This window comes from Doryrhamphus excisus, linkage group LG1 (assembly GCF_037039965.1).
Source record: "Doryrhamphus excisus strain RoL-2023G ecotype Guam linkage group LG1, RoL_Dexc_Guam_v1.1, whole genome shotgun sequence".
In the NCBI taxonomy this organism is placed as follows: Eukaryota; Metazoa; Chordata; class Actinopteri; order Syngnathiformes; family Syngnathidae; genus Doryrhamphus; species Doryrhamphus excisus.
Genome location: NC_136357.1, coordinates 12612957 through 12639186, shown reverse-complemented (window position 1 = coordinate 12639186; position 26230 = coordinate 12612957). Strand labels below are relative to the sequence as shown.

At 40.6% G+C, this 26230-nt stretch overlaps 1 protein-coding gene across 6 annotated transcripts; it reads right to left on the bottom strand.

Moving 5' to 3' along the window:
• Nucleotides 1-865: 865 nt before the first annotated feature.
• On the bottom strand, nt 866-24980 carry LOC131131379 (ELKS/Rab6-interacting/CAST family member 1-like). 6 transcript variants are annotated; one of them, XM_058076051.2, is made up of 22 exons: nt 24663-24980; nt 22169-22960; nt 20539-20727; nt 16653-16944; nt 16237-16364; nt 15304-15378; nt 15068-15223; nt 14809-14976; nt 13708-13875; nt 13492-13629; nt 12551-12691; nt 12269-12409; nt 11966-12159; nt 11298-11309; nt 10668-10803; nt 10465-10596; nt 10235-10291; nt 8333-8493; nt 8055-8202; nt 7637-7732; nt 6859-7044; nt 866-5190 (listed from the first exon to the last, which is right to left on the bottom strand). In XM_058076051.2, exons 2-22 carry the CDS (start codon nt 22721-22723, stop codon nt 5053-5055), a joined length of 3411 nt encoding a protein of 1136 aa, XP_057932034.2. In that variant the 5' UTR covers nt 22724-22960; nt 24663-24980; the 3' UTR covers nt 866-5052. The 6 variants fall into 6 exon arrangements, 4 of the variants coding, with proteins under 4 accessions (XP_057932034.2, XP_057932036.2, XP_057932035.2 ...); XM_058076053.2 differs by lacking the exon at nt 10235-10291; XM_058076052.2 differs by lacking the exon at nt 11298-11309.
• Nucleotides 24981-26230: the final 1250 nt, after the last annotated feature.

Below are 26230 nucleotides of genomic sequence, written 5' to 3'. Positions count from 1 at the left end.
CACTTTTTGGTCTATGCTTCTTTTCCTACAGCATTTTACAACGGCAATGTTTGATGACGTCGTCTAGCGACTTCTCCGGACAGCCAATAGCTAATTTTCTTACTGAAGAACAACCACGCTTCCCCATCGAATCTCCCAACGCCGTGGCGCTGCGGGCATGAATGAGAAGGAAGTCGTGTCAGTTACCTGTGATAAGTAACTGATTGTGAACAAAAGATGAAGGAACTTTAGCGCATATTTAGCAGTACATATTTCACCATTTATTTTTTATTTTGGGGGGGGGGGGGGGGGGGGCATTTCAGGGGAAGATGAGCTTCCCTTGCAGTCTTCGAGCAGTCGCCACTAGTATAAACATATCCAGTGTTGGAAATGCCATAAACGAGTCACCAGGCTGTTCTGTGTCGTCATAAACAACTAGTCACATAGTAATTAAAGGTAGTTATTTAAAACATAAAATCGTATACATTATCTTTGAAATGTGGCGTGTTTGTACACATTTACATTGACTTCATTTTTTTTTTGGCCACTTTCTGCGTATATACTTTAAGTTGATTAAATACGAATTTACTTTACCAAGGTAAGTTTGCCACTTTGACTTAGTTTCTAGTCTCAACATCCAGTATTTTACAAAAATGACTCTGATGCTTCCAAAGCAGTATATGTTGGAATTTCCCTCAATTAACCTCAGCTCACCCAGTGGCGGAAGCACTCATGCAACCACTGACAATTGTACCCCACTATGTTGCCAGCTCTTTAGACAAAAATGGCTGTTGAGTTATTTTCAGTATAGCAAACTATACAACTAAAGTATGTAATTTCTATAACATCGTCCTTAATAAATATATCTAGACAAAAGGCCAAGAAACAAGGCTTATAATTTATTTATTTACATACATACAAAAACCCAAACAACTCACAAACACGGCCTGTTTGTTTTCTTGCAACATAAACAGATTGAAAGTAGCACATTTTTGTTTTTGAAAATGCGAAAAAGTGAATGAATTAAAAACCAAACCAAAAAAAAATGGTCACATGAATTCATCAACGAGAAAAGACAATGAGACATTTAAGGCAAATGCAGGAACACACAGATAAAAAGGAATGCCTTCCAATTTATAAAGCGTACATAAATGAGTACGACAATAACTGACTGGAGGCTAAAGAAATATACCACCGCACAATAATCTCGGTTACGTGGAAAATAAATGACAATTTGCACTAAATGTTTGAACAAAATTGTAAAAACACTTCCATCAGACAATCAATTTTTAGTTGACATTTAATCTTAATGACCTTGTTCCAGTGAGTATCTCACTGGTCCCAAAAGGGTCTGTGCAAACATTCAATGTATAGCCATACAGTTAACATTTATACATATCTATGCATTTATATTTGTATAGTTTACTATAGAGGATTTTCCATAAGTAGTCAGCAGTACTCACACGCACATATTTTGTCTCCATGACAAACAGCACTGCTTTTGACTTTTTTTTTTAAATTTCCAAAGAACACAACATCGCCCATTTAAGTCAGTCACTGTTAAATATTTACAAACAAAATGTTTGAAAATGAATTAAAAGAGCCCTGAAGAGATCACAAAAAAATAATCAAAAGGAGCCTTACATTTGTGCAGTGGGTCAACTATTATTTTGGGGCTTGAAGTTTTAACAGTTTTTGGATGAAAACCCAACATACCACAAGGACAATACATCATTGTTATTTCATCATGCCTTATTAGCACCAGTAGTACAGAGGAACACACATCCCTGCTTTAGGTCCGGTACCCATCTGTGCATGCTCCAAGGCCACTATTAGAACGTTCTCAAAAGAAACATTTGCATACCTCATCACAAGTAGACACTGTGTGTGTGCAAAACCATTGACAAATTAACATGTCACAAATATTTTACTTCCTCCTTTCTCTCGTCCCTGTATTAAAACCATAGTGTGGGACATCAAAGATCCCCTCTGCAGAATCCTGTAGCAGAAACAAGAGCTACGGTATCTCACAGAAATGTGGGGCAAAAACATTGTTATTACACACCTTGTCAAGGGGCAGTACTATAGAAATGACATTTTACAGTAACCAGTCTACATCTTGCATAGTAGTGTAGATTTACTATCCACCCAAAACGAAGCAACACAGCCATTAATGCCTGAATAAAGTGTTTTTGAACTTTGAACTTGAACTAGCTAATTAGCGACTCCAAATTGTCCATAGGTATGAATGTGAGTGTGAATGGTTGTTTGTCTATATGTGCCCTGTGATTGGTTGGCGACCAGTCCAGGGTGTACCCCGCCTCTCGCCCGAAGACAGCTGGGATAGGCTCCAGCACCCCCGCGACCCTCGTGAGGAAAAAGCAGTAGAAAATGAATGAATTAATTAACTTGAACTAGCTGGCAACACAAGGGAGTTCATGAATGAGTGCATGAGTGCTCCCAGCACTGGGGGAACTGTGCTTCATTCACTGAGGGCAGACAATCTGGGATGGATGACTAGTGCTTTGTTGAGGAAGGTTAAGGTAATGGGAGTGGCCAAGTATGTCTCCTCTACACCAGAACCAAACTAAGCAACAGGTCCACCAGTTAATGTCATCATGGAGGATTCCAGTCCATGCAAGAGGATTAAGGCAGGGTTAGATGACAATGGTATTCACTTTAGACAGCATGGTATTGGAATTCATGTTCCATCTCCAAGGAAGTGCAGTTCCCCCATTTCCAGCAGCACTCATGCCACCCAAGATCATGTTGCTACCTACATCATCTCGCTACTTGCATTTTTTACCAGCTACTTAAGATATTAATGGCTGTGTGTTGACTCATTTTCAGTAGATAGTAGGGGTGTCGCGAGATGAAACAATACGATACACAAGATTGGGTCTGCGAGATCTTAACATTAATTTTAAGAATTATACAATGAAAATGAACATATTTAACCGAGTCACAACACGGTGTAGTTGTGTTTTGAAATGCGTGTCCCACAAACTGACGCTAAACAATATTTGTCAACATTTTTTGAGAGCAAATAAACCTAATAATAATTTATAATAATAATACATAATCATAATGTCACTTTTCTAGTGTTGTCCCTTGACAAAATTGAATAAAATGGTGTTGGAATGTGCTGCATGTGCTCGTTTTTGGGAGATACTGTAAACCAGAGGACCCGCAAGCTCCAACATCAAAATCCAAGGGTCCTCATCCGCCCCGCTCTCAATCTGCACTCACCCTAAGTGTTTTCCTGCCCTTTGTGTTAATATGAAATTTTCTCAAAAGGTATTGACCAAACATTTGCTTTTAACTGTGCTTGATGGTACTGTGAATTGAAGCCATCCACACAGAGTAAACTTGCAGATTTTGTGCTCAGGTTTCCTATTATTAGCCCCCCCTTCTTGAACCCAATACAGTGGAACCTTTAAACTACAACACCCACTGAGGTTGTACAATTCAGACTTGGACTAAATCTTGCATTTAAAATACAATCACAAAACTTTGAAGTGAACATGTTCAGTACAACAGGCATAAACAATCTTGCTTTGTCTTTGGCTTTTTTGCAACACCTATTCCAAAAAGAAGTAGCAGAAGTTACGTGAGGTACTATCAAGGTTGAAGGGCAGCACTTTGTTTTACTGTGTAACTTCTCTTTAATCTTGCAAGACATGCAAGGTGCATCTGCGACATGACTTGTGGCTCATCTTTGACGTTGAGCGATAATAGGGATGATCCCATTAGGCCTTTATGCTGCCGATACTGATCCCGATAATCTGTGAGTGAAAACGGCCAATACCAATACCAATACCGATCACATACATGCAGTGTAAATGTTTAAATGTACTACTGGCTGTATTATGGATCACCAAGATTCTTGTGAGAGCTACTTTTACTAAATGAAAATGGCCAAGAGCTACTCATTTTTATAATATCTATTTTCAGAGCTTCTTTCAAGCCAATATGCTGGTTTTACCAGAACATTAACAATTAAAATGCTGGTATCCACAATTGACGTTTTCTATTTTACACTGGAAAAACCTGAATGAAAAGCAGGATTGCCGTCCTCTGTTGGGCCCCTCCAGCCGCATCCACTGCCTTCTGAACTGCACTATGTTTGGTACCACTGCTGAAATCTGTGAGCACAAAACAGATTTCACGTGCGGCGCAAACGCTCAATCTTCACAGTCTACACAAGCTGTGTGCACTCATTGGACAGCCAAACTGGGGGAGTGCCAAGTGGTTGCAGAGGGCACCCGCAACACATGTCATCCATAGTCTGAAACAGCCCCGCACACAACGAAAGTTCCTCCTGCACTAAAAGTGCTACATGGTGTCTGCATGCTCCCAAATCCATACTGAGGCCGTACTCATTCCCAAATTTTGTCCACACTTGCAAGTACAGTGGGATGGGATGAGGGCTTTGTAGCCTCTGCCTGACAGATGATCACATCGCAAGCCTCAAACTCACCACACCCTGCTACATGCTCGCCCCCAAATGCTGGACCAATTTAAAGCTTTTCAAACTGACATTTTTTGAGGAACGTTTTGCAGGGTACAAAACAGGGCAGACATGTTTGTTCTGAATGCTGCACCATGGATGGAGCTGATCGGTGGAGGGGATCGGCGTTTTAAAGCAAGATGCCATGCTTTTATCACTGATACCAGCCGATACCGATCGGTCTGAGCACCCCTGAGCTGTAGTGTTCTATTGTTTGTGCCACATTACAAACATGGGTTGAATTTACACATGTATGAACGTTATTAAATGTTTTACAATGGCAAGAGTTTGACACTGTAACAGACTTTTACATTATTTCCTATGGAAAAAATTGTCACATGTCTATTTTAGAGGTTCCACTGTATTATTTCCCAGTGCACATGGGTGCAAGTGTGCAATAATGTTGTTTTCACTGACCTATATTGTGCTGTCTTATTGGTTTGGTATTGTTTAAGTGTAACAACGGCAGCCCAGGACAGGAAAGCACTTACAAGACCTCCAAGGGTGGAAAGATGACGGCACAGAAGGAAATTTAAAGACCAAACTGGATGTCTCCTGTGAGGTCAGCAAGACTCCTCCAAAGCATTGACGACCTGCTCCAAAATGTCAGGACAGTAGTCGGCGATCTGCTGCAGGACACAGTTGGCGTACTCCTGCAGCTCGCCGCTCTCCTTCTCGCACAGCTCCAGCTCCTTCTCCAGCTGAAAAACATAAGACAGGCAAAGGTCAGTCTCAAAAGAGTTCTCGAAGAGAAAATAAAAACAACCAAAATCCATGGCAGCATGGTTTAGACCAGTGGTTTTCAACCGGTATACATGCGGGAAGCACTATCACCACTCAATGACAAGCAGTGACCAAGATTGCAGACGTTTTTAAACTCAAGCTCCTCAATGATCTTATATTGAATGGGAATGTTTGCAACACAGTGAAAGTTACAGTGGTGAGATATTGTCTCTTTGTATTAAGTGCTCTTTTCCAGCAGATATCTGCAGCAAAGACTTCAAGTCCCCACTTAAGTTGCCCATAAACATGGCACAAACATGACTACATGAGATGACTACAATGTGGCCCACTGGGAATCCTTACATTTTGTTACAATAAAATATAAGAATATTGACCATTAGAGTTGTTCAATTTAAGCCAGGGGCCTCAAACATGCGGCCTGCGGCCCACAGGACAGTTTGAGGCCCCCGCCTTGATATGAAAGTTTAATGTTAGTGCGGCCCGCGCAAGTTTGATATGGATGCTGTATGGTATCATGTACCCAGAAAAAATTAAGTTAAGTTAATAGTTATCCTCCCTATCCGTGTGGAAGTGGTAAGTTTTTTGCTATTTAAGTTTAAAGGAAATAACTTGAAGGCTACCGTTTAGGTCATTAGCTCTCTAGTTTGCGAGTTAGCATATGTCTCAAGACCCTGCAGTTGCGCAATATGTTGTAAATAAAAAGAGTATAAATGTGCCTATAGTAAAAAAAAATAATAGAAACTTGGAACCAAAGCAAAGTTTTATTTTGATTTTTTTGTTTTTAATAAATGCATTTCATTTTTGGTTTTTTTTTTGAAAACCTGACCCAGTCTCACCCACACCCGAGCTCCAGTGGCCCCCAAGTAAATTGAGTTTGAGACCCCTGATTTAAGCAGTCAGGTTCCAATAATAAAGTCAGTGTAAATTAAAATTGTGAATTTTTTTCAATGACATTAAATCAATGAAAAAACTATAAAAAAAGTAAATGATATTTACATAATAATTATTAACGTCAGATAAGAAAAGCATTGAAGTTGGTATCCATCCATCTAACACTGTCTAAAAATAGGCACCCAGATGTTGACGCAGTCTTCTTCTTTTGCGTTGTGCACATAAGCAGTGACAACACAGTACTCATAATCTTCAACAGATCTTCCAGAGTGGAGCAGAAAAAAAAAGAGAGAACACCGAAAGAGATGGAGAGACAGACGACATGGGTGATGAAGGGTTTATGATGCTGTTCAATTATGACATAAAAAAAGAAAACTTTCATAGTTTTCGTTCCAAAGAGGACGCCGATTAATGAATTTTCTGGTAGGTTACATGCCCTATTCTGCACTGTTAAACTAGACATGTACTGTTCTGCACTGTTTAAATTGCCATGTTGCATCACTGTTTGGTATGTACTGTGTAGAAAACAGCATTTATAATATTAAAAATATTTCTATGTAACGTATTTATGTGCAATAAATATCCCATTTTATGACGTGGACAACTGCGACCTATACACCGGGGCAGCTTATAGTATACATTATGTACAAATCTCTTTTTTCCTCAAAGTGGGTGTGGCCTATACACCAGTGCAGCTTACAGACCGAAATTTATGGTAGTTTACTAGTCTCTACCTGTTCCGCCGTCATCTTGTGGAGGCTTTCCTCCCAGTGGTCTGGGTCGCTGTGGTTATAGTGAGCAGGTGGCGTTAGCTGGCTGAGGATGCTGGGGTCGCGGTCGTGGCAGAGGTCGGTCAGGTGTGCAATGTAGAGCTTGAGTTTGCTGCGGTTCTGGCACAGGGCTACAAGAGGGGATATCATCTGTAGTGCGGAAACAAAAATGCAGAACGGTTACACACTTTCACTAATAATGCTTTTGACGGTCTACCTCTCAGCGTGGAGCATCGTCAGCAGACATGCAAAGCCATGATGATACATTTGGAGGGGATGGATCTTAAGCCTCTCTTTCTGTTCTGCTTGTGCACGCACACTCACACACGCACGCACACACACACCAAACACCATAAAAGCAATGATCAAGCATGCTAACATCTGCAAAAAGATTGCAGGAAAATTATGCAACAGAATCAAATACAAGATGATAAATGACAAAAGCATGCCGTGGTGCATTGATGACAGAAGTAAAGTCTTCTTCTTTTTTTTTTCAGACAAGCTCACCCTTCAGAACAAAACGGCAGAGAGCGAGAGAGAGGAGGGGGGTGGGCACACTGTTGGCTATGCCCAAATACCCTCCTCATCGTCCTGTTGGGCCATAATGGAAGCCAGGCGCAGCATTAGAGAGGAACATTGGGTTAGTGTGATGAGTATAAACACACATCGTGTTCTTGTTTCATAGACTAAGGCAGTTAACAGGATGGAAAACAGAGGACTCAGGGAGGGGTCAGTAGGCTACCTGGTCTGGGGAGGGCTTGTGGTTGGTCTGGTCGGGGGCTGTCTTCAGGTGCTCGTCCTCATAGTTGTCTGCCATCAGCTTCATGCGGTTCTGAGTCTGTTCATGAAAGACAGAAAAATTCTAAAATCAACCGTACTGTAACTATAATAGCATCATTTTATAGTATGTAATTGTAATATATATATATACACACACACAACATGCATTTACTGTGTGATTGATTTATTACTTTACAATCATTCCAGGTCTAGTGCCCACTAGACATTTTTCTTCTGAAGGAAAAATCTTGTCACATTTTAATCTTGAAATCTTCAGTCGTTAAAAAAAAAATTCAATCAAAAGTTTTCTGAAAAAAATGATCTTCCTGCTGCTGCCAAACACGTACGTGCACAAGCAACATACCATCTTCCCATCCTACCTGCTGCTTGAGCTGTTGCACCAGTCGGTCCTTCTCTCGTTTGAGCAGAGACACTTCATCCTGGGTCTTCTTCTTCTTGGAGGAGGACAACTCCAGCAGAGCAATGTTAGCATCCTTCTCACTAATGGCGGCCAGCAGCGCCTCCTGTCTGTTGATTTGGACATAAATAAATGAGCTTGATAAACTGCCTACATTATTCATGGCGCCAGCTGGCAACAACGGATATTTTCTTCTGAGCCTGGAGGTAGTAATCAATAATCAATTGATTAAATCCTTACTTCATCTCCAGCACTTCCTCCAGGTGCTTCCTGCGCTCGGCTCGCAGGGTGGTAAGATGTGCCTCTTTCTCACACAGGGACTGCTGTGTAGATGACAGCTTGGCCCTCATGGACTCCAGCTCTTGCTTCACTTTCTCCATGGCACACAGCAACTCCTCCATCTTGGAACACACACATACAATTTACAAATAAGCTCTCTCAAAATTTCCCACTTATAAAAGGACTGTTGTGGAAATGAAGAAGGTGCGAGTACAGTTGCTTTTAACCATGGTTCATGTTGTAGTTACCTGTTATTTGCTGCTTCTATACAGTCACCAACCACTTTATTAGGTAGGCCAGAAGAATTCAATACAGTTCTCAGTTTTAATGTACTAATTTAACAAGGTTTAGCAACTAAATATTACAAACGGAATTTTTGCTATTGCTCTTTTAGTGGACCATATTACACTCTCCAAGAGTACCTAATATTGTGGCAAATGAATATATGAGTTTGAGAAATTTGACATAACCAAACATATAAATATTTTATTACTATTGTTTGCAACTCCAGGTGACTGATATTTGTTTATACAAGCAAGCAGTAGGTAAACAAAGACTTGACAACTACACGGGCCGGCACTAACAGCAACAAGTCCACCACAATGCAATGCAACAACAGTAAACCCTCTAAAGCAGGGGTGTTCAAACTAATTAGTAGAATCAGGGTTCACACTCTTTCCTTGAAAATATCTTCCAGGATGTTTACAGGGCATTTCCAGGACATGGTAATTGAACTCCTACACATGGGGCAAGATGGAGCATTCCACCCTTTTCCGACAGAGCAATGGACTCGGAATTGGACGTACAGTGTCTCATTCCGGAAGCTTCACACTCAGGTGCACAGCTCCCCAGTAAACGCTAAAGGTCACAGCCTGATGAGGACCAACAGGACCACATCGTCGATGTGACGAGATGAGAGATCCTAGGGCCCCCAAACTGGAAATCTTAATGCGGTGGCTGTGTCTAGAAATTATGTCCATATAAATAATAAACAGAATCGGTGACAAATGGCAGCCCTGGCGGAGGCTTCGCCACTGGAGAGTGTTTTGACTACCCCACATATGGACCTCAACTACGGTTATGGAACTGTCCATGTTCGTGTCCTCAGACTCTTTCCCTTTTTGAGGCGTCGGAACCCCTCCGACCAAAAATCATGCTCCATGGCCTAACCAAACTCTTCCCACACCCGAGTTTTTGCCTCGACCACTGCCAGAGCCACATGCCAATTGGCCTTCGGTACCTGTCAGCTACTTCAGGAGCCCCACAAGCCATCCATGCACAATATGGCTAAAGATACAATAAATCAAGTGAGCACCGTTCTTTCTTTGTGGAGAGACGCACCTCCCAAGCACAAGCCTATCCATAACTTGGAAGGTCAAAAGCTGCAGATGGATACACAAGTCATAGTTTCTCCTTTGTGGTTGGCATTTGTGACTTGTTGTGCATTGTGTAACTTCTTTTTACCCTTGGAGGGATGTCAGAATTGACCACGCGTACGTCACCAGTCATCCAAGGGTGCGTAATAATACAGTGGTTATAGTTCTATTACACTAGTGGTGACGAAATTAAACACAATCAGCATAAATACATGGAGAATTAGTAAAGTACGTTTTATGATGGCAAAGTTTTAACCCTGGAACGGATTAATTAAGATTTGCACAAATCCTGTTTCTAAACTAGGGTCCCTTGTGTTCAAACTTATATTGCAAATCCCACTCTTACCTCAAAGTGCTTCAAACCTCTTGAGTTTTTTTTTAGCCAGCAATGTGTGCAGAGATGTTGCTGTCTCCTGTGATCAGTCCCTTCTGAGTGTCACACACACACACTCTCACACACACGCACACGGACGCACACGGCTCATACCTTAGACCACTTTAAGTGGGCGAGGTTGGACTCATGCATTGCTTTGTGTGAGTACTTCTGACAGGCGGTGAGTAGCAGAAAAAGAGAAGAAGAAGGGAGAAGAAAAAAATGACGAAGAAGAACTGAGAGTGAGGAGGGGGTGACCAGCAAAAAGGAGGGACTGACAAAAAAAAAAAAAAGTATGATGACCAAGACGCCTGGGACGGTGGCATGGTGCTTCATGCGTGTACCTGTTTCTCCTGCAGGGACCTGGCAGCCTCCTCCTGAGCGAGCACCATCTCTCGCTCAGCCGTGATCTGAACGCTCTCTCTCAGGGCCTCCTCCAGCTCCTCTATACGCTCGGACTTCTGACGCAAAGAGTCCTTCAAAACAGTAATTTACTCAAATGAAACAAAGCATGTTTCAGGGTGTCGGTAAATACATGACTTCTTACCTTCACATGCAGCGAGCTTTCTGACATGTTGTCCTCACGTTTTTTGGCTTCCTCCATCAGCCGCGCATTCTTGCTTTTCTCCACCTGTTCCTTATGCTTCAGAGACGCCACCTTTTTCGTCTGGTCCTTCATCTGCCTGTAGGGGCCACCAGAGAGACATAGGACACAGTCAAACCCATATATACATAACAGGAGCATCGCTGACTGTGGTGCACAAAGACATATTGCTGATGGTCCTCAGGTTACTACATACTATAGTTAAGAACGTGCGCCACTAAATTAATTAAAAACATAATTCCATATTTGATTAATAGTCTTTTGTTTGTGTATAGACCATTTCTGTCAGATCTGCAAAGGTCCCCTTTAATTAAAGTCAATATGTGTAGTAACAAACATGTACAATACAAGATTGATGTCATTTAATAATTATCTTAATTGGTTAAACTGTAGCCACAATAACTGTTAAATATATTTATACACAGACAGCAAATTAAGTGTAGACACAAAGAGCTAAAGTGAAAAGAATGAGTGAAAAAAAATATTTCATTTGGAAAATTAGGGTAAAAAAATGAAGAAAATTAAGCAAAAAGGAGACAAAAAGCGAAAAAGAGTGAAAAAGTGAATACTAACCTGGAGGCCAGACTGTCAGAGTCAAAGATTTCCATTGAAAACAAGCAAGCAAGCATGAAGAGAGAATGAATATACATTAAGAGGAAAGAAAGAACGTTTGCATGCTTAACTTCACTAATTTGTGGTTACAAATCCATAACTGTTCGGTTAAATTTGTCTTATTTGACAATATATTGTTAAAAATAAGCATCACTGAACATGTACAAAGAGCACAGCAATTCTTATGGCAAAATTATGATGATTAAAAATGATATCTCTGATATGAATATGATGCAAGTTTGACATACCTATGACATGCATTACATGACATAGGCGGTTACATTTAGACACTACTACTGAAATGACTGTAACAAGAGAAGAGCAGGGAAAACACTGCTTATCAACCTAATCTGATAAGCTTAAATATGGAAAATCGAATGAAGTAGAATTGATAAAGCATCCTCACAGCCTTTTCAAGTGCAGGATGGCTTAAGTCTAAAAGAACTTGATAGTTAAATATGGAACCTTCTCAACGCCTAAGACACATTTACAAGGGTAAGCCTCCTCAAAGAAGATATACAGTACAGGATGTAACATTAATACGTCTATTGTACGTCAATAGAGTAACCAAAATATTACTGCTCTCAGTGTGATATCACACAGTTCTACCCCACTGTGTTTCCACCCACCTCTCCAGCTCGTTGATCTTCTTGTCTTTGTCGTTTTTTTCATTTTCCATCTCCCGGAGGATCTCCAGCAAACGATCCACCTCGGCTTGCGCTTTCCCAGAATCCTCTTTGTGGCGGGCCACTTCCTGTTCAAGGCTCTTAATGCGCTCTGCCAGCTCAGTGTTGGCTTGAGCTTCCAGAGCTGCATTCTGAGCCTGGAAGAAAAATGGGGAATGTTTGTGTTTTCATTGTGGGTTGGCTATGTTATAATTATGTGAAACAGTATCATCCAACAAACATTTTTCCATTTCGTGTACATCTTACTCTCTTAAGTTGGTTCTCCAATTTGAGACATTCCTCCCTCTTCTGCTCCAGGGCAATCTCCAGACTTTTCAGCTTAGAGTCTTTCTTCAGGCCGGAGGAGGCCAGGGATGATGCATGCTCCTTCAGGTCCAGCAGAGACGTCTGTGCACACAAAGACACAAAGCAAATCCACTTTATTAAACTTCATGAGTCATGACTCATCACAAAAGAAACATTTAATTCATTTTTATTACACCAAAAAAATTTCCCTCCCCTCCTTTGTTTTTTGTGCTTGTTTCTCACCTCCCTGTCTGACAGGTCTCCCTGCAGTAAGCTCAGTCTCTCCTTCAGCTCTTTCAGCTCCTTTTTGGTACAATCGAGCTCCTCCGTCTTCTCTCGGTCGTCTCGGTCTCGTTGTTCTTTCAGTCGCTCAATGATGCGCTCCTACCAGGATGGTAGAGGGGAAGAAAAAAAACAAGAGCGCCGATACCCATGTATGAAAATCAGTCACACAGGGCTGTCTAATGTCAAGGTGATACATTTGTAATTGTTTAATATTAGACCACATATATACCAGAGTTTCCCATTTTAGACTTTTATTTATTCAATTGCAGGAGATACATGAACCGGGCATGTATCAGAGCTTATGTGTTTATTTTATTCATGCACAATTCTAGTAACACTAATACATTTTTAATATTAAACAATATTATGTACAATATATTTGATATATATATTCGCATCACTAAATAATAAAACGTAATTATTATTATCATTTATTATTGTCACTCATTTCTTTATCTTTGTTCTGCATACTACAGAGAATACATTCATTCCTAAAGCTTTCTGTCCTACTCCTCAAAAACACTTTTCTCCCTCCTTCAGCGAGACAGGATCTCTTGTTAGCAGACTACATCTCGTTATTTTTCTTTGTTTTTTGTATTGCTAAGTGTTTTTTGTTTTTAACATTTTGCTGCGGAATGCCTTAAAACTCCAGTCTAAACATCGGCTTTACAGATACCATGTCTGCTGTATAGTGTTGTGGTACAAGTATCAGTCATCGTAAAAGTAATTAAACCACTACTATCGTTTCTGAAGGAAAAAGAGGAGGCGTCTATTTAAGGTGCGGAGCTAAAATAAATCAAATAGACGACACTGTGTCAAGAGTAGAGGCCATTATTTGAGGAAGGACAGTTGCTGTCAAAATGAAAGCTGGCTCCTGTTTAATGGGGATATGAGCTTACTTTTTCCGCAAGAGACTCCTCCAGTGTGGTGAGGGCAGTGTCTGTGTTGGAGGTATCAGCCTGCAAGGACTTGACCCTCTCCTTCAGGCTGCTCATCTGCTTCTCCTTATCCCTCAGCTGCTCCTGTAGATTCTCAATCTGCAGAGCAAACCATCAGCTACTGGACTAGCAGTTTTTACAAGTGTGCACAAAGAAAGACTCTCAGCCCCAAATCACCTTCTTCTGCAGGACATTGACTTTGCGCTCCTTCACCTCCAGCATGTCTTTGAGATCATGGATTTCTCCACTGAGTGTTCCCTTCTCCTCTGAGACTTCTTGGATCTGCTTGCTCTTCTTATTCAGAGTGGCTTCTTTCTCTTCCAGGCGCAGACGCAAGGCATCCACCTGACCAGGAAGAATACATAACTTATACAGCCTATAACTGTAATGTTCACACAATGGTGTTAACTATATACTGTATGACCAAAGGATGCTTGTATTATAGTACCATACTGACCCCAATATAAGCTGATCACTCTTTTTGTAAATATTTTGCTCTGCTGGTTGAGAAGAGCAATATGTTAAGTGTCCAATAGCACTGGAAAGTCTCTTGATTCCTCACTAGCCATTTTTTCCAAAAAGGCAATCTAGAGGGGTCTGAATACTTGCTAAATATATTGACAGTCGCTAAGCTGGCAACACTGATCCCCCTGCTATGTCTTCTTTGGTAGACCTGGTGTGTATGAGATTTATTAGAAGCTGAGTTACGATGCTTTTTACTGCAGAGAGTTGGAACAACAAGCCATACAGTCAATTATAATTTATATTTTTAAAAAGCTCCAAACCTATTCATAGCTGTCCAAATTGATTTGTGGTGGGCTGCCACAAATAAAAGAATGTATGGGAAACATTGATTTATCATATTTCTTAATGCTGAACAGTTCTTTGATGACTGATTCAGTGATCACCATCATCTTATCTTAAAATTAACTCCTCCTCTGTGGTTTGCTAATTTGCTAACCATATTTGATCCACCTTGAATGTTAATGTTTAATGCCGGTGTGGCACATTCTAAAAATACAGTTAATTAATAAAACCACAACTGCGACCGATCCAGGGTGTACCCTGCCTCTCGCCTTAAGTCAGCTGGGACAGGTTCCAGCATACATATGCTATGTAGTCCTCAGTAGAAAAAAAGTCTGGACATCCCTGTTTTAATGGATGCCAAACAAGATTCATCCTCTTGCCATATTTTCAACCAGTTCATAGCTTTTAAGACGGCTAACCACAAGTGATAGCAATGACAACTGTACAGCCGCTAACATGTTTCTGCTCTACCTCTGTCTGTAAAATGGCAGCTCTCTGCTCCTTGGCAGTGAGTGACTCCTTGAGGACTTCAATATGCTGTTTGCTGTCTGAAAACTGATTGGTCAGCGTCTCCAGCTTGGTCTGCAAGCCAAGCAGCTCTGTGTCCTTCCTGGAGAGGTCCTGCTTCACCTGCTCCATCTGAAATAAAAGAAGAGTGGTGGAAAATGCGCATGGAACTCAATTGAACTCACACTGAATGTATCTATTCAAGTCTCTGCATTTGTTCGACCTTGTTTTTCATGAACTTCGTGTGGCTGCGGTAGACCTCCATCTGCTTCATCTCCTCCTGGCGTTCCTCACAGCTCAGAAGCCCGTTGGACTTCATCACGAGAAGTTCCTCCTCCATGTCCCTCAAGCTACGCTCCATAGAGTTGATCTTGGCATCCTGGAGGGTGTTGATGAACTTTGAATTAACAACATTAATAATAATACACATACATGCAAGGTTTCAATTAGGGGCTTCACCTTCATATCAATGACTGTCTGCAAAGCCTTAGTTTTGGTGGACTCTGGTGTTCCCTCATATCTGCGGTGTAGCTCCTGTTGACGGAGAGATACACTTCAAAATGTAAATACACTATAAAAATATACATATAGTCCAGTATGTACCTCAGGTACAAAAATGCATACAGTAATGTTTAAATAGTATCGGTAGAATAAATGTCCATAATAATACTGTGAATGGAAAAATAACAGAATGCAGTAGAGTTAGTATGGTGCATGTTTCCAATAATATATAGCATATTTAGTCATATAGCAGGGCTGTGCGCTTAGCTTTTTCACTAGCAGCACAGGTGCTCAATGTGAAATGTCTTCAATTTTATTATTAAACTCCTCCTACATGCCTCAGTTTTTTCTTGTTACTTGCTTTTTTGTTTACATTTTTCCACTTTTATTTTAAATGTTCTTCCTACAATGTGCCGTTTATGGGCTCATTAAAAAATGTGGTCTATAATGGCCTCTGCTCTAATAGATGCTATGCCTCAATTAATGCAGAGTACAAATTACCACTTCACATCCAAGATGCTTGCTCCGACAAAGTATTTTTTTTAACACTGACTCAAGTGAAGCATATCTATTCATCTAAATATTTATGAATGTATATAATGTATATATATATTGTCAGATAGTTCAAATATTAATATTTAGAATTGAAAAATATTTATTAAAATGTGTTTCTGGAAAAACTAAAATTAAAAAATATATATTTAAAATAATCATATAAAATATATAAATATAAACCCTACACCCAACAAACACTCCACCCCTAATAGCTTCCTGGTACTCCTTGCAGTTGAGTTATACATAACTCAATATATATCATATACATATATATATCATATATATATCTGAGTCCCTTAATGTTGAATTTCCACACAGTCAAAATGAAACCATCACCTCTCTCAATGCAGTGATCTCCCTGTCTCGCTGATCCAATAGGCTTTCCAGATGATGCCTATGCATCTCTGCATCGGCCAGCCTCCTGGTGCGTTCCTGGTCCTCCTCTGACGCCTTAGCAGATGGACCTGAGATGATAAACAGTATAATGTTACATAATTACTAATCTAAGTTCCAAGGTACTAGTCTAAAACCTACATGCACTAATAAGTAGTTGGGGGGAAATATTCTCAGGAGTCATGGAAGAGCAAATATGACGTTTGCTGTTTTGACAGCTAGCAATGGAATTTCTCGACAAGAAGCTGAATGACTAGACAAGTGCTTCCCTTTGCCAGTCGTCCATAAATATCTTCAATACGCTTGCCAGCAAACAAATCTTAGCTGCATCAAGAAGGTTCTAACGCTCTGCCACTCACCTTTGCTCTGCAGCATCTCCAGGAGCTTCTTAATGGATTCGTCTCGGGCGCCCAGGGTTTGCTTCTGTGTGTCAATCCTCAGCTCCATCTCCTCCAAGGTTTTCCTGAGCAAAAAGAGCTCTTTGGCCTGTCTGTCATGCTCGCACTGGAGGCGCCTGAAGTTCTCCTCAGTAGGTTCGGACGAAAGGGCCAGGTCCCGGCCTTGACTGGCAGGGTCTTGCTGGAGCAGTTGGTTCAGGTCTCGTTGGATCCTCAGCTCATCCTGAAGAGCCTGTACTGTCATCTGGAGATGCTGGGAGTGGAAAAAATAAGCAAACGTGCATCTCTGTGTGAATTTTCATGTTTTCTCTGGGTACCGTGGTTTCCTACCACATTCCAAAAACAGGTTATGTTAATTGGCGAGTCTAAATTGTCCACAGGTATGAATGTGACTGTGAATGATTGTCTGTATGTGCCCTGCAAATGAGCAATATAGAATAGGCTGAGATAAACTCCAACCCAGCAACCCGAGTGAGGATATGCGGCATAAAAGATGGGATGGATGGATGGGTTCTTCTGACGCAAGGTCCAAAGCCACGTTCACACCAATACAAACATACTTTCAACCCCCCCCTTCATCTGTATCCACACAAAAACGTAATGGGTTCCATGGCTCTTGTGCCACCCCTACAATGTTTCAAGTTGAATATAACTTGTTCAAGGAGGCTTGGAGAATTTTGATTTGTTTGTATTTTAAAAACATGGCCACAAGTCCTTTGAGGTTCTTGTGTGATTAAGGGCTATATAATGGTAATGGTTTTATTTCATTTGAACATGCATCAGATTACAATTGAGTGCATCACATAATCAGTTCACAGTTCCACATGTCCAAAAGGAGTAGGAAGAAGCAAAGCTTATTAAATCCTACCCCTCCATCTGGTACTTTTACAATCAAACAGTAACTGTTACATTTGTTCACTTCCTGCTTTCCATAATACAATTTAAGTTTTTTTTGTTTTGTTTTTTTAATAATGCACCTCGTACCGAAGCACAAGGTGATATGACCATACAATGACATAATGGGTACCATAGTAACTGTCAATATAGTGATATATAGCACATCATGACTGGTTCAAGACCCTTCATCCTTGTATTTAGCAAACATCAACTGCTTGTATATAAATAAACTTGACTTGATGTAGTTTCACATTTTACAAATAATGTTACATTGAATGTATCTGTTCCAACATCAAACTATCACCATTAACCAGTATAGCCTTTATTCAAATGTACAGGCAATGTTTGACGTATGTCTTTGACATTTTTAACTGTCACGCACGGTGGTCGAGTGGTTAGCACGCAGACCTCACAGCTAGGAGACCAGGGTTCAATTCCACCCTTGGCCATCTCTGTGTGGAGTTTGCATGTTCTCCCCGTGCATGCGTGGGTTTTCTCCGGGTACTCCGGTTTCCTCCCACATTCCAAAAAACATGCTAGGTTAATTTGTCCATAGGTATGAATGTGAGTGTGAATGGTTGTTTGTCTATATGTGCCCTGTGATTGGCTGGCGACCAGTCCAGGGTGTACCCCGCCTCTCGCCTGAAGACAGCTGGGATAGGCTCCAGCACCCCCGCGACCCTCGTGAGGAAAATTGTAATATTATTTGTTTTTATTATTATTATTTATTTATTTTATTATTATTTGTAAATTGTAATATTACTTGTTGTAACCCCAAGTATTTGTCAGAAATAATAGCACAGACAACATAGCACAGGTCATGTTTTAACAAATGTTCACCCTTTTGTGTGCAGGACGTTTAGCTTACACAAATACAGTAGTGAAAATGAGGACGTTTTCTGCACCAGCATGCATGACATTTTGTACCATATTAGAGGTGTACTTTCAGAAAAATTACATTTTTTGTAAGTATTCAACTGCGACTGAGCTTTATAGATCCAACTAGCTTATGTAAACTGGTTATGTAGTTTTAACATAGACCTGTTAAGTGCCTAACTAGCCAACAAATGGCTTGGTGGGGTAATATTAAGGGGCATAGCAACCCCCTCCCAGTGACAGCATTTGTGAGCAGTGTTACATTGCACACCGAGAGCAATACAAGTACTGAAATACAATCGGGCCAGTGTAGCGTTGCATTGTTTGTGGTATTTGACGCCAGGCAGAGCTTTGCTGCGAGGGCCATAAAGCGAGGCAGCTCTGAAGCGACTGTGAGCATTTTCACAAGGCAGAACAAAGAGATAAGTCTGCCTTCTTTTCTCCCCTTCGCACTACTCCCCTCATCCCTTCCTACATTCTCATCCTCGCAGCCTCCTTATCTCCTGTCTCCAATACTTTCGCCTCTCTTCACGCTAACCCTCCTTTTCAATCACCTTCCTTCTTCTCTTCCCTGTGACTATGGCTGACTCACTGCTGTGACGGCGCCTATCCCCGCCCGCCCACCAAGCAACAAACACACTCATGTACCAGCATATGCACACAAGTAGGAGCACACAACCACGTTCTCACTCATTTGTCTGCACTCACATTGTCACTAACTTTCTCCTAGTCAACGAGTGTTGGTTTTAGGGAAAACCTAAACTAAGTCTAAGTCCAAATCTGCAGCCCAGGTTTGTAAAAAATATGTACTCTTTGCGTATATGTATAAAACAATATATTTTATATAATACATATATTTGCTTAACATGGGCATTGGACTACATTTCACTGATCAATGATGGGGAAAACGGACACCTCATTCAATGATTAATCAAATGTATGTCTTTTTTTAAACAGATAGAATCCCTCTCTGAATGTTCTGAACTCCTGTTTCAATTACAGTATTTACAGCCTCTGTTGGCTGCAGTGACATAATACACCCAAAATAGTCAATTAATCAACAATCATGTCCACACAATAGACAGAATAACTGACATAATTCTAATATTGATGATCACAAAATAGCAGTTTCGTTAGACTGGCATTATTGTTGGGAAAATATTGCAGTCTTGTCAGTTTTGGGGAGAGATTGCTATGAAAAAAGGGACCTACTATGCTCATTTTTCAACCCTTTGTATTGAGTTGTGGTCTCCCATAGAGCAGCTACACACAATAACTTTTTAGATTTTGCAGAATCTGCATGTATTCCAGCTGCCAAAACAGCCTTTTTTTAATGTATTGCACCCACGGCCATGCCATTGGTGATTGGTCACACGCTCAAAGTGCTTCCTGACTATCAACCATATTTTGCCCCTCTGTGACATCACAAAGGGGCAGTTTTGCCACACCTTTTGAAACAGAGCATTTTGAGCCATCCCAAACTTCTTTCAGGGCTCACTTCCAAATGCGCAAACTCATTATCTGAAACGTTGGCATCATTTAACACGAGAATACAACATTCTAACTACATTTATAGGTCAAAAAAGTGGAAAAGCCTCATAGGTGCCCTTTAAGAACATACAAAAGATATTGACAATGAGAAATGGGTTGAAAAGAAAACAGAATGGAAAACTTAAGTGTAATCAAATGCTGCTGTTCAATGGAAGCATAACAGGGCATAATTAGTGGAGTGCTAGTTTACATGTGAAAGCACATATCTTTAAATTACAGCACCCAATCATTACCCCGCCACAAGTCGGGCATTACTGGAATTAGTCCACATCGATTCTGTGACTCAGCGGGGGAAAATTACAGAGATATGCCCTTTCATTAAGCATCTCATTAGAACAAAGATTGCTGCCTCACTTAAATTTAACCTCATAGAAGAGATAGAACTGATAGATTTCTACAACTGGACTGCAAGGTTTAAATAAGGGATCTTTAACTACGACAAATCATTGTGAAATATGCAAAATATACCCTCACCGGCCACTAAATTAGTAACATGAAATTAACACAATCCAATTTCACTCACCTGAGCCTCATCTTGAATCACACGGTATTGCTCCTTCCACACGGAAATCTTTGACACTTCATCTTTGCGGAGCGCTCGCTCCTTTTTCAACTCCGGGCTCCAAAACGTCTTGATGGAATTCATGGAAGAGCTCAGCTTGCTCTCTTTGACTTCTACTTCCCGCCGCAACAACTCGTTTTCTCTTAGCACCTAACACATGGAGATAAAACTTGTATGAGCACAACTTCTTTATCAAAAGGTTCTATCAATGTTCCTGTTGAACCATTTTTTGCTGTGTACTAGATGATCGTTGGTGTTATACCACTGCATCGTTGTGCGGTTCACCCCCGTTTTGTACTACCCGTACACTGTATCACCAAAAAGTGACGTTAAGCGGCATAGAAAATTGATGGATAGCTAGAAATCAAGGGCAAAATCACCAAACTGCCCCATAAAAAATACTGTTAAACATGGAATTACACAGATATTGACATATTGTGAATGAAATGCTGGAATCGTGAGAAGAAGAATGTTTGTGTGGGGAAACATTTTCCCAGAGAACTGCTCTTTATTACGGCATGTCCTCACAAACACTAACCAGGCCTCTCCTGAAATAAGTCCGCAAAAACACTCTTCACCGAGCGTGACCTCATATACAGCAAAGGCCTGTGTAAACTGGCTGGGTTAGCCTAGTTTAGCTTACATTGATAAAACAATTGCGAGCACAAATGAGATAATTTGTTGGGGATTCTGCAGCAATTAAGTTAGAAAAATACTTGGCAAAATTGTCCAATGATGTATTGCATCAATAAATGTAAGGATTTTTGCATTTATTCACTGACACACAATCTATAGCAGGGGTCTCAAACACGCGGCCCGCGGGCCAAATGTGGCCCGCAGGACACTAGTTTGAGGCCCCCGCCTTGATATGAAAGTTTAGTTAGTGCGGCCCGTGCAAGTTTGATATGGATGCTGTATGGTATCATGTACCCAGAAAAAATTATTACGTTTGATTAATGTTCATGTTAAAGGTTAAATAACTGTTAATAGTTATCCTCCCTATCCGTGTGGAAGTGGTAAGTTTTTGGCTATTTAAGTTTAAAGGAAATAACTTCCGTTCAGGTCGCTAGCTGTCTAGTTTGCGAGTTAGCATGTGTCTCAAGACCCTGCAGTTGCAAAATATGTTGTAAATAAAAAGAGTATAAATGTGACTATAGTCGTGTTTTGTCATGTCTACAGGGCTCTAATAATGCTTTGTTAATTTTAATCAGAAAAAAATAATTTGTCTACCCAAGTTCTTAAGTTTTTATTATTTGCCGTTTTATTATTATTATTATTATTATTATTATTATTATATTTATTTATTTATTACTGATTGATTTTCTTTATACTTGATTTGTTTATTTATTTTTCATCTTATTTTGTGTAGACAAAAAGTAAGATATTTGAGAACAATTTTTTTGTTTTTAATAAATGCAGGGTTTTTTTTTTTTGAAAACCTGATGCGGCCCAGTCTCACCCAGACCCGAGCTCCAGTGCCCCCCAAGTAAATTGAGTTTGAGATCCCTGAACTGAATTTTTAAAAAATTACTTTGAACCAGAAAATATGGAATTTAGGTTAGTCAGATATCACAAAGATTTAAAAAATTACCTCTTTAAGTTGTGCCTGAAGGTCAAGTATGGTGTTGTCCCTGGCCTGTCTTAAAGAATGAGGTACAGTTGACGCCATGTGGTGGTCCCCAAAAGCCAATGCATCCCCCGCCATCAGGCCTGCGGGTAGCACAGCGCTTGAAGGCACCGAGGTGGAGATGTTAGGAGTGCTTGCCGCCACCACTCCGCTACTGCTGCTCCTCGATCCATAGGTTACCCTCTGCCTCCCCATGGTGGTCATGGCCGTGCCTACATTTTTGGGAAGGTGCTCGCTCCCACCACCCATGGCCACCTCATTGTCACTCAGGTACATGGGTCCTGAAGTGGCGTATGCTGCATTGAGGGACTGGATGTTCTCCATGGAGAGCGTCTTACCTCCTGCGCCTCCAGTACCACCTCCACTTCCTCCGGTGCTGTTTGTGCGGCGGTGGCCCATACGGGGGGAGCGCGGGAGCCGAGGGGAGCGACCTGACCCCTGATTACCGCGACCGCCTGCATCCCTGCCACCACTGTGGTTGGCATCCCCTCTGCCAACAGAGCGGGCGCTACCATACATGTTGAATAGAGGGCTCTTAGGGCTGGCAGCAAAGGAGGTGTAGATAGCCGGGGGGGCTGTGTTAATAATCTTGCTGATTTGTGCTTGTGATTGTGGCAAGCCTGCTCAGCTGGAGACGCAAAGCACAATGTTCATGATCAAATAAGTCTCTCCACGTTCACAGCGACAGGCGGCATCCACAGATGTCCCTTTTCCAACGGAGCCCATGCAGCTGCTGTCTCTAAATATGATGCCAATCTGTAGAGAATAAACAAAGCTTTCCTGTAAATAGTGTGCAAATACACACTCGCCAACCACAACGGTTTTAGATATAGAAAGGGGTAAAAATTCCACAATACAGTCGCTGTTTTATACAGAACTGTAATACATGATATGTGTGCGTGCATGTGTGTCTAATATTTTGGATATCCCAGAATGCCTCACCGTTAGTATAAAGCCGTCCTGTTTTGAACAGCTGTGGCTGTAGGCAACCTCTGGATGTAAGTTTTATATATTATTTAGTCCACACACAGTAACTGCATGATGGTCAGCATCCAGCAGCTTTATCTACCTCTGCGTGTGCTTTAAAATATTTGTGTGAAACTCATGCACTTTGCATATGTCATACTGTTCACAATGAACTCATCTGCGGTATAAATGATGGATGAGCATTAGTTATCACTGTTACAACTGTTTGCATGTATACAAAAGAAATAGCGGCCATTTTATTGTACGCTCATGCACTCCGTTGAGTTAACGTGTTAATTACATCGATCACATAAACATTACTTTGTGATGTCATATGACATGAGTCAGCTGACATTAAGGTACCCTCCTGATTTGCTCTTGCTCACCCAGTAGCTAAGATTCAGTACTGAACAGACGTCTTAAGCCACACACAAAGATCTAACTTTCATCTTCATTATTTCTATTAGGGATAAACTAACTCCGCAGTAAGATTCCTAAGATCTGTTCACTTGTTGAGGCTAATTACGTAGATAAAAAGTCAACTGTTTGATGGCTTTACTGTGCGTCCTCTCCACTACAGAAATGTGTTTTCTTCCATTTGTGACGATGAGTGTCAACCTTGTCAATCAAAAGTCAATCATTAGTATGTTAGTGAAGGCAGATTTTGTTCAACAGTCATGCATTTAAGCAAACATATAAAACTCTTGTTGTGTCTTAGCCTGGAATTATGTCAGCCTATGTACACCGTGCAATACTTTTTAATTGTCTTTACCACTGTTAACACATAAAAAGAATGTGAACATAGGCAGAAAAATATTAGGAAAGCAACTTTAGAATTTATTCTTCATCTATTATACTGTTTCTACCGTCATATCCATTGGATGGGAGACGATATAGAATTAGTGTTTCATGTTGTAGTAGTATAATAGTATATTTTGTTGAGTACATCCCCACAATGTACAGTAAACCACTCTGCGTGGCCTTTGCTAGCGGCTAACGTTACGTCAACCTACTGGCTAACGGTGAATGCTAACCATTCTACCTTGAAATATGCAACATTTGTTCCCATTAAAGAGCTAACCATTAGCGGCTTGTCATTTTTCTTTCAAATAAGAGAGACAAATGTGGCGTCTAATGGTAATAATAACACTGTTGTCTTGTTTGCTGTGCTGACGTTTACGTGTAAAAACTAGCAAATGAAGGGAGGGAAAGGGGGATTGTCCACAGTGGACGAGGGGAGAAAAAAAACTCCCTCTTTGAACAAATGGATAAAAAACAGCGAAACACTAGCCTGTCACTTAGTTAGGTAACATTATTTGACCAATTTCAACATACAGTTCAAAATTTAATTTAAAGAATCAGAAAAATGCCAAAGACACAGTGCAAGGGTCCGCCGTGTTGGAGACACCCAGAATCGAATTTTCTTCCTCCTTTACGGAACACTATTAGAGCTATAACTACACTTTTTTTAATCATTGAGGGGTTCACATACCTGTCATCCCAGTAAACAGGCGTTCAATGTGATATATGGCGGCTGGTCTCTTGCATCGGTGGTGAAACCAGCAGAACCTCCTTTTTTCCCTCCTCGCTTTGGCTACTAACACAATAGTGGTGAGAACCTCTGCAATAACCTAGCATTCTTGTCGTCTGGTTTTGTTCTAATCAGTATCGCTACCCAATAAGCCACCTTATGGCCAATAAATGCCACAAAATGTGTGATTTTTTAGTGCTAGTAAATCGATGGGTGTCTGTTTGATTTTCCCATCTTTTTTTGCCCAGCAGGAGCAGCTAGGGCGCCTCAGTGACGTCATCAAACCTACTCTGCGCGTTCACGGTACTCTTCCTCGCCACGCTGATGTTTCAACTTGCGCGGTCACGAGCAGCAGAAGGACACAACATTAGGTACACCTGCACTGGTTAGCCCAATGGACACCCTCATTTTACAATATACCCATTAAATATGCGTATAGTATTGGTCCTTTTTCAACGAAAACAGTCTTTTTCCAGCTGAAAACTGCTAAAATGTACAGCATATCTATCGTACTGCTTTAAAAGACAACTTTTATGTCTTCACTGATGCTTCACTGATAACGTTTTTTCGTCAAACTGAGATTTTGCACTTTGTTTGGCCTTCCTTGAACATGTCATTGCTGGTGCGCATGAAATGACACTTATCTATACTTCCACACTGTGACGCCAATTCCCTCTGTTCATTGATCATCTTATATTAAGCTATCATTCATTACTGGTGAGTACATAAACATTTCATCATGTAAAATGTAGGCATATTGAAGAGAGATGGGGGAGGGTTCTGGAGCTGATGCTAATAAATAAATAAATAAATAAATAAATAAATAAATAAATAAATAAATAAATAAATAAATAAATAAATAAATAAATAAATAAATAAATACATAAATAATTATAACAGTTACGCTTATTGCAAATGTGGATCCAAAATCACTCTACTCAATCAATCTACTGTACTAGTAATGCTGGAGGTACATGACATTTTTAAACAAATTCAGTGTAAAAAAATAAGTAGTTAAAGTAGTTTAAAATTATTAAAAGTACTGCTGATTTCGTCAATCCCCCCCTCTACTAGGAGTGGATGTTGAGAATGTATTTGAGACACCGAAAGGGTACACCTGACTATTTCCTCCTGGCTGCGCACCTCTTCCACCGCCAGCTCTAAGCGTTAAGTTTCCTTAGCCTTCTGCCTTGCGGGTGTTGTTACTCCCAAGTCAAGACCCCGTCTACACTGAAAATTTGGAGTGCCATTTACTTGAGAAAAGCTAGGTAACAAATTGCACGCACAATTCCTAAGTAACTTTTACTTGGGAAATATTGAAGTAAAATTTACTTCTCAGCAAGGATTATTTTTTAAATTAAAAATACACTTTAACATTACTTGAGATTTACTGTCACAGACACAAAAGGGACTCTGTTTGCTAGTAAATTTTACTCAAAACTACCTTTGAATCTACTTAAAAATCCATATAAATATACTCACCTTTCAGGATTGTTTAACTAGTTTTCCCGTACTTAATTTGGAGCAAT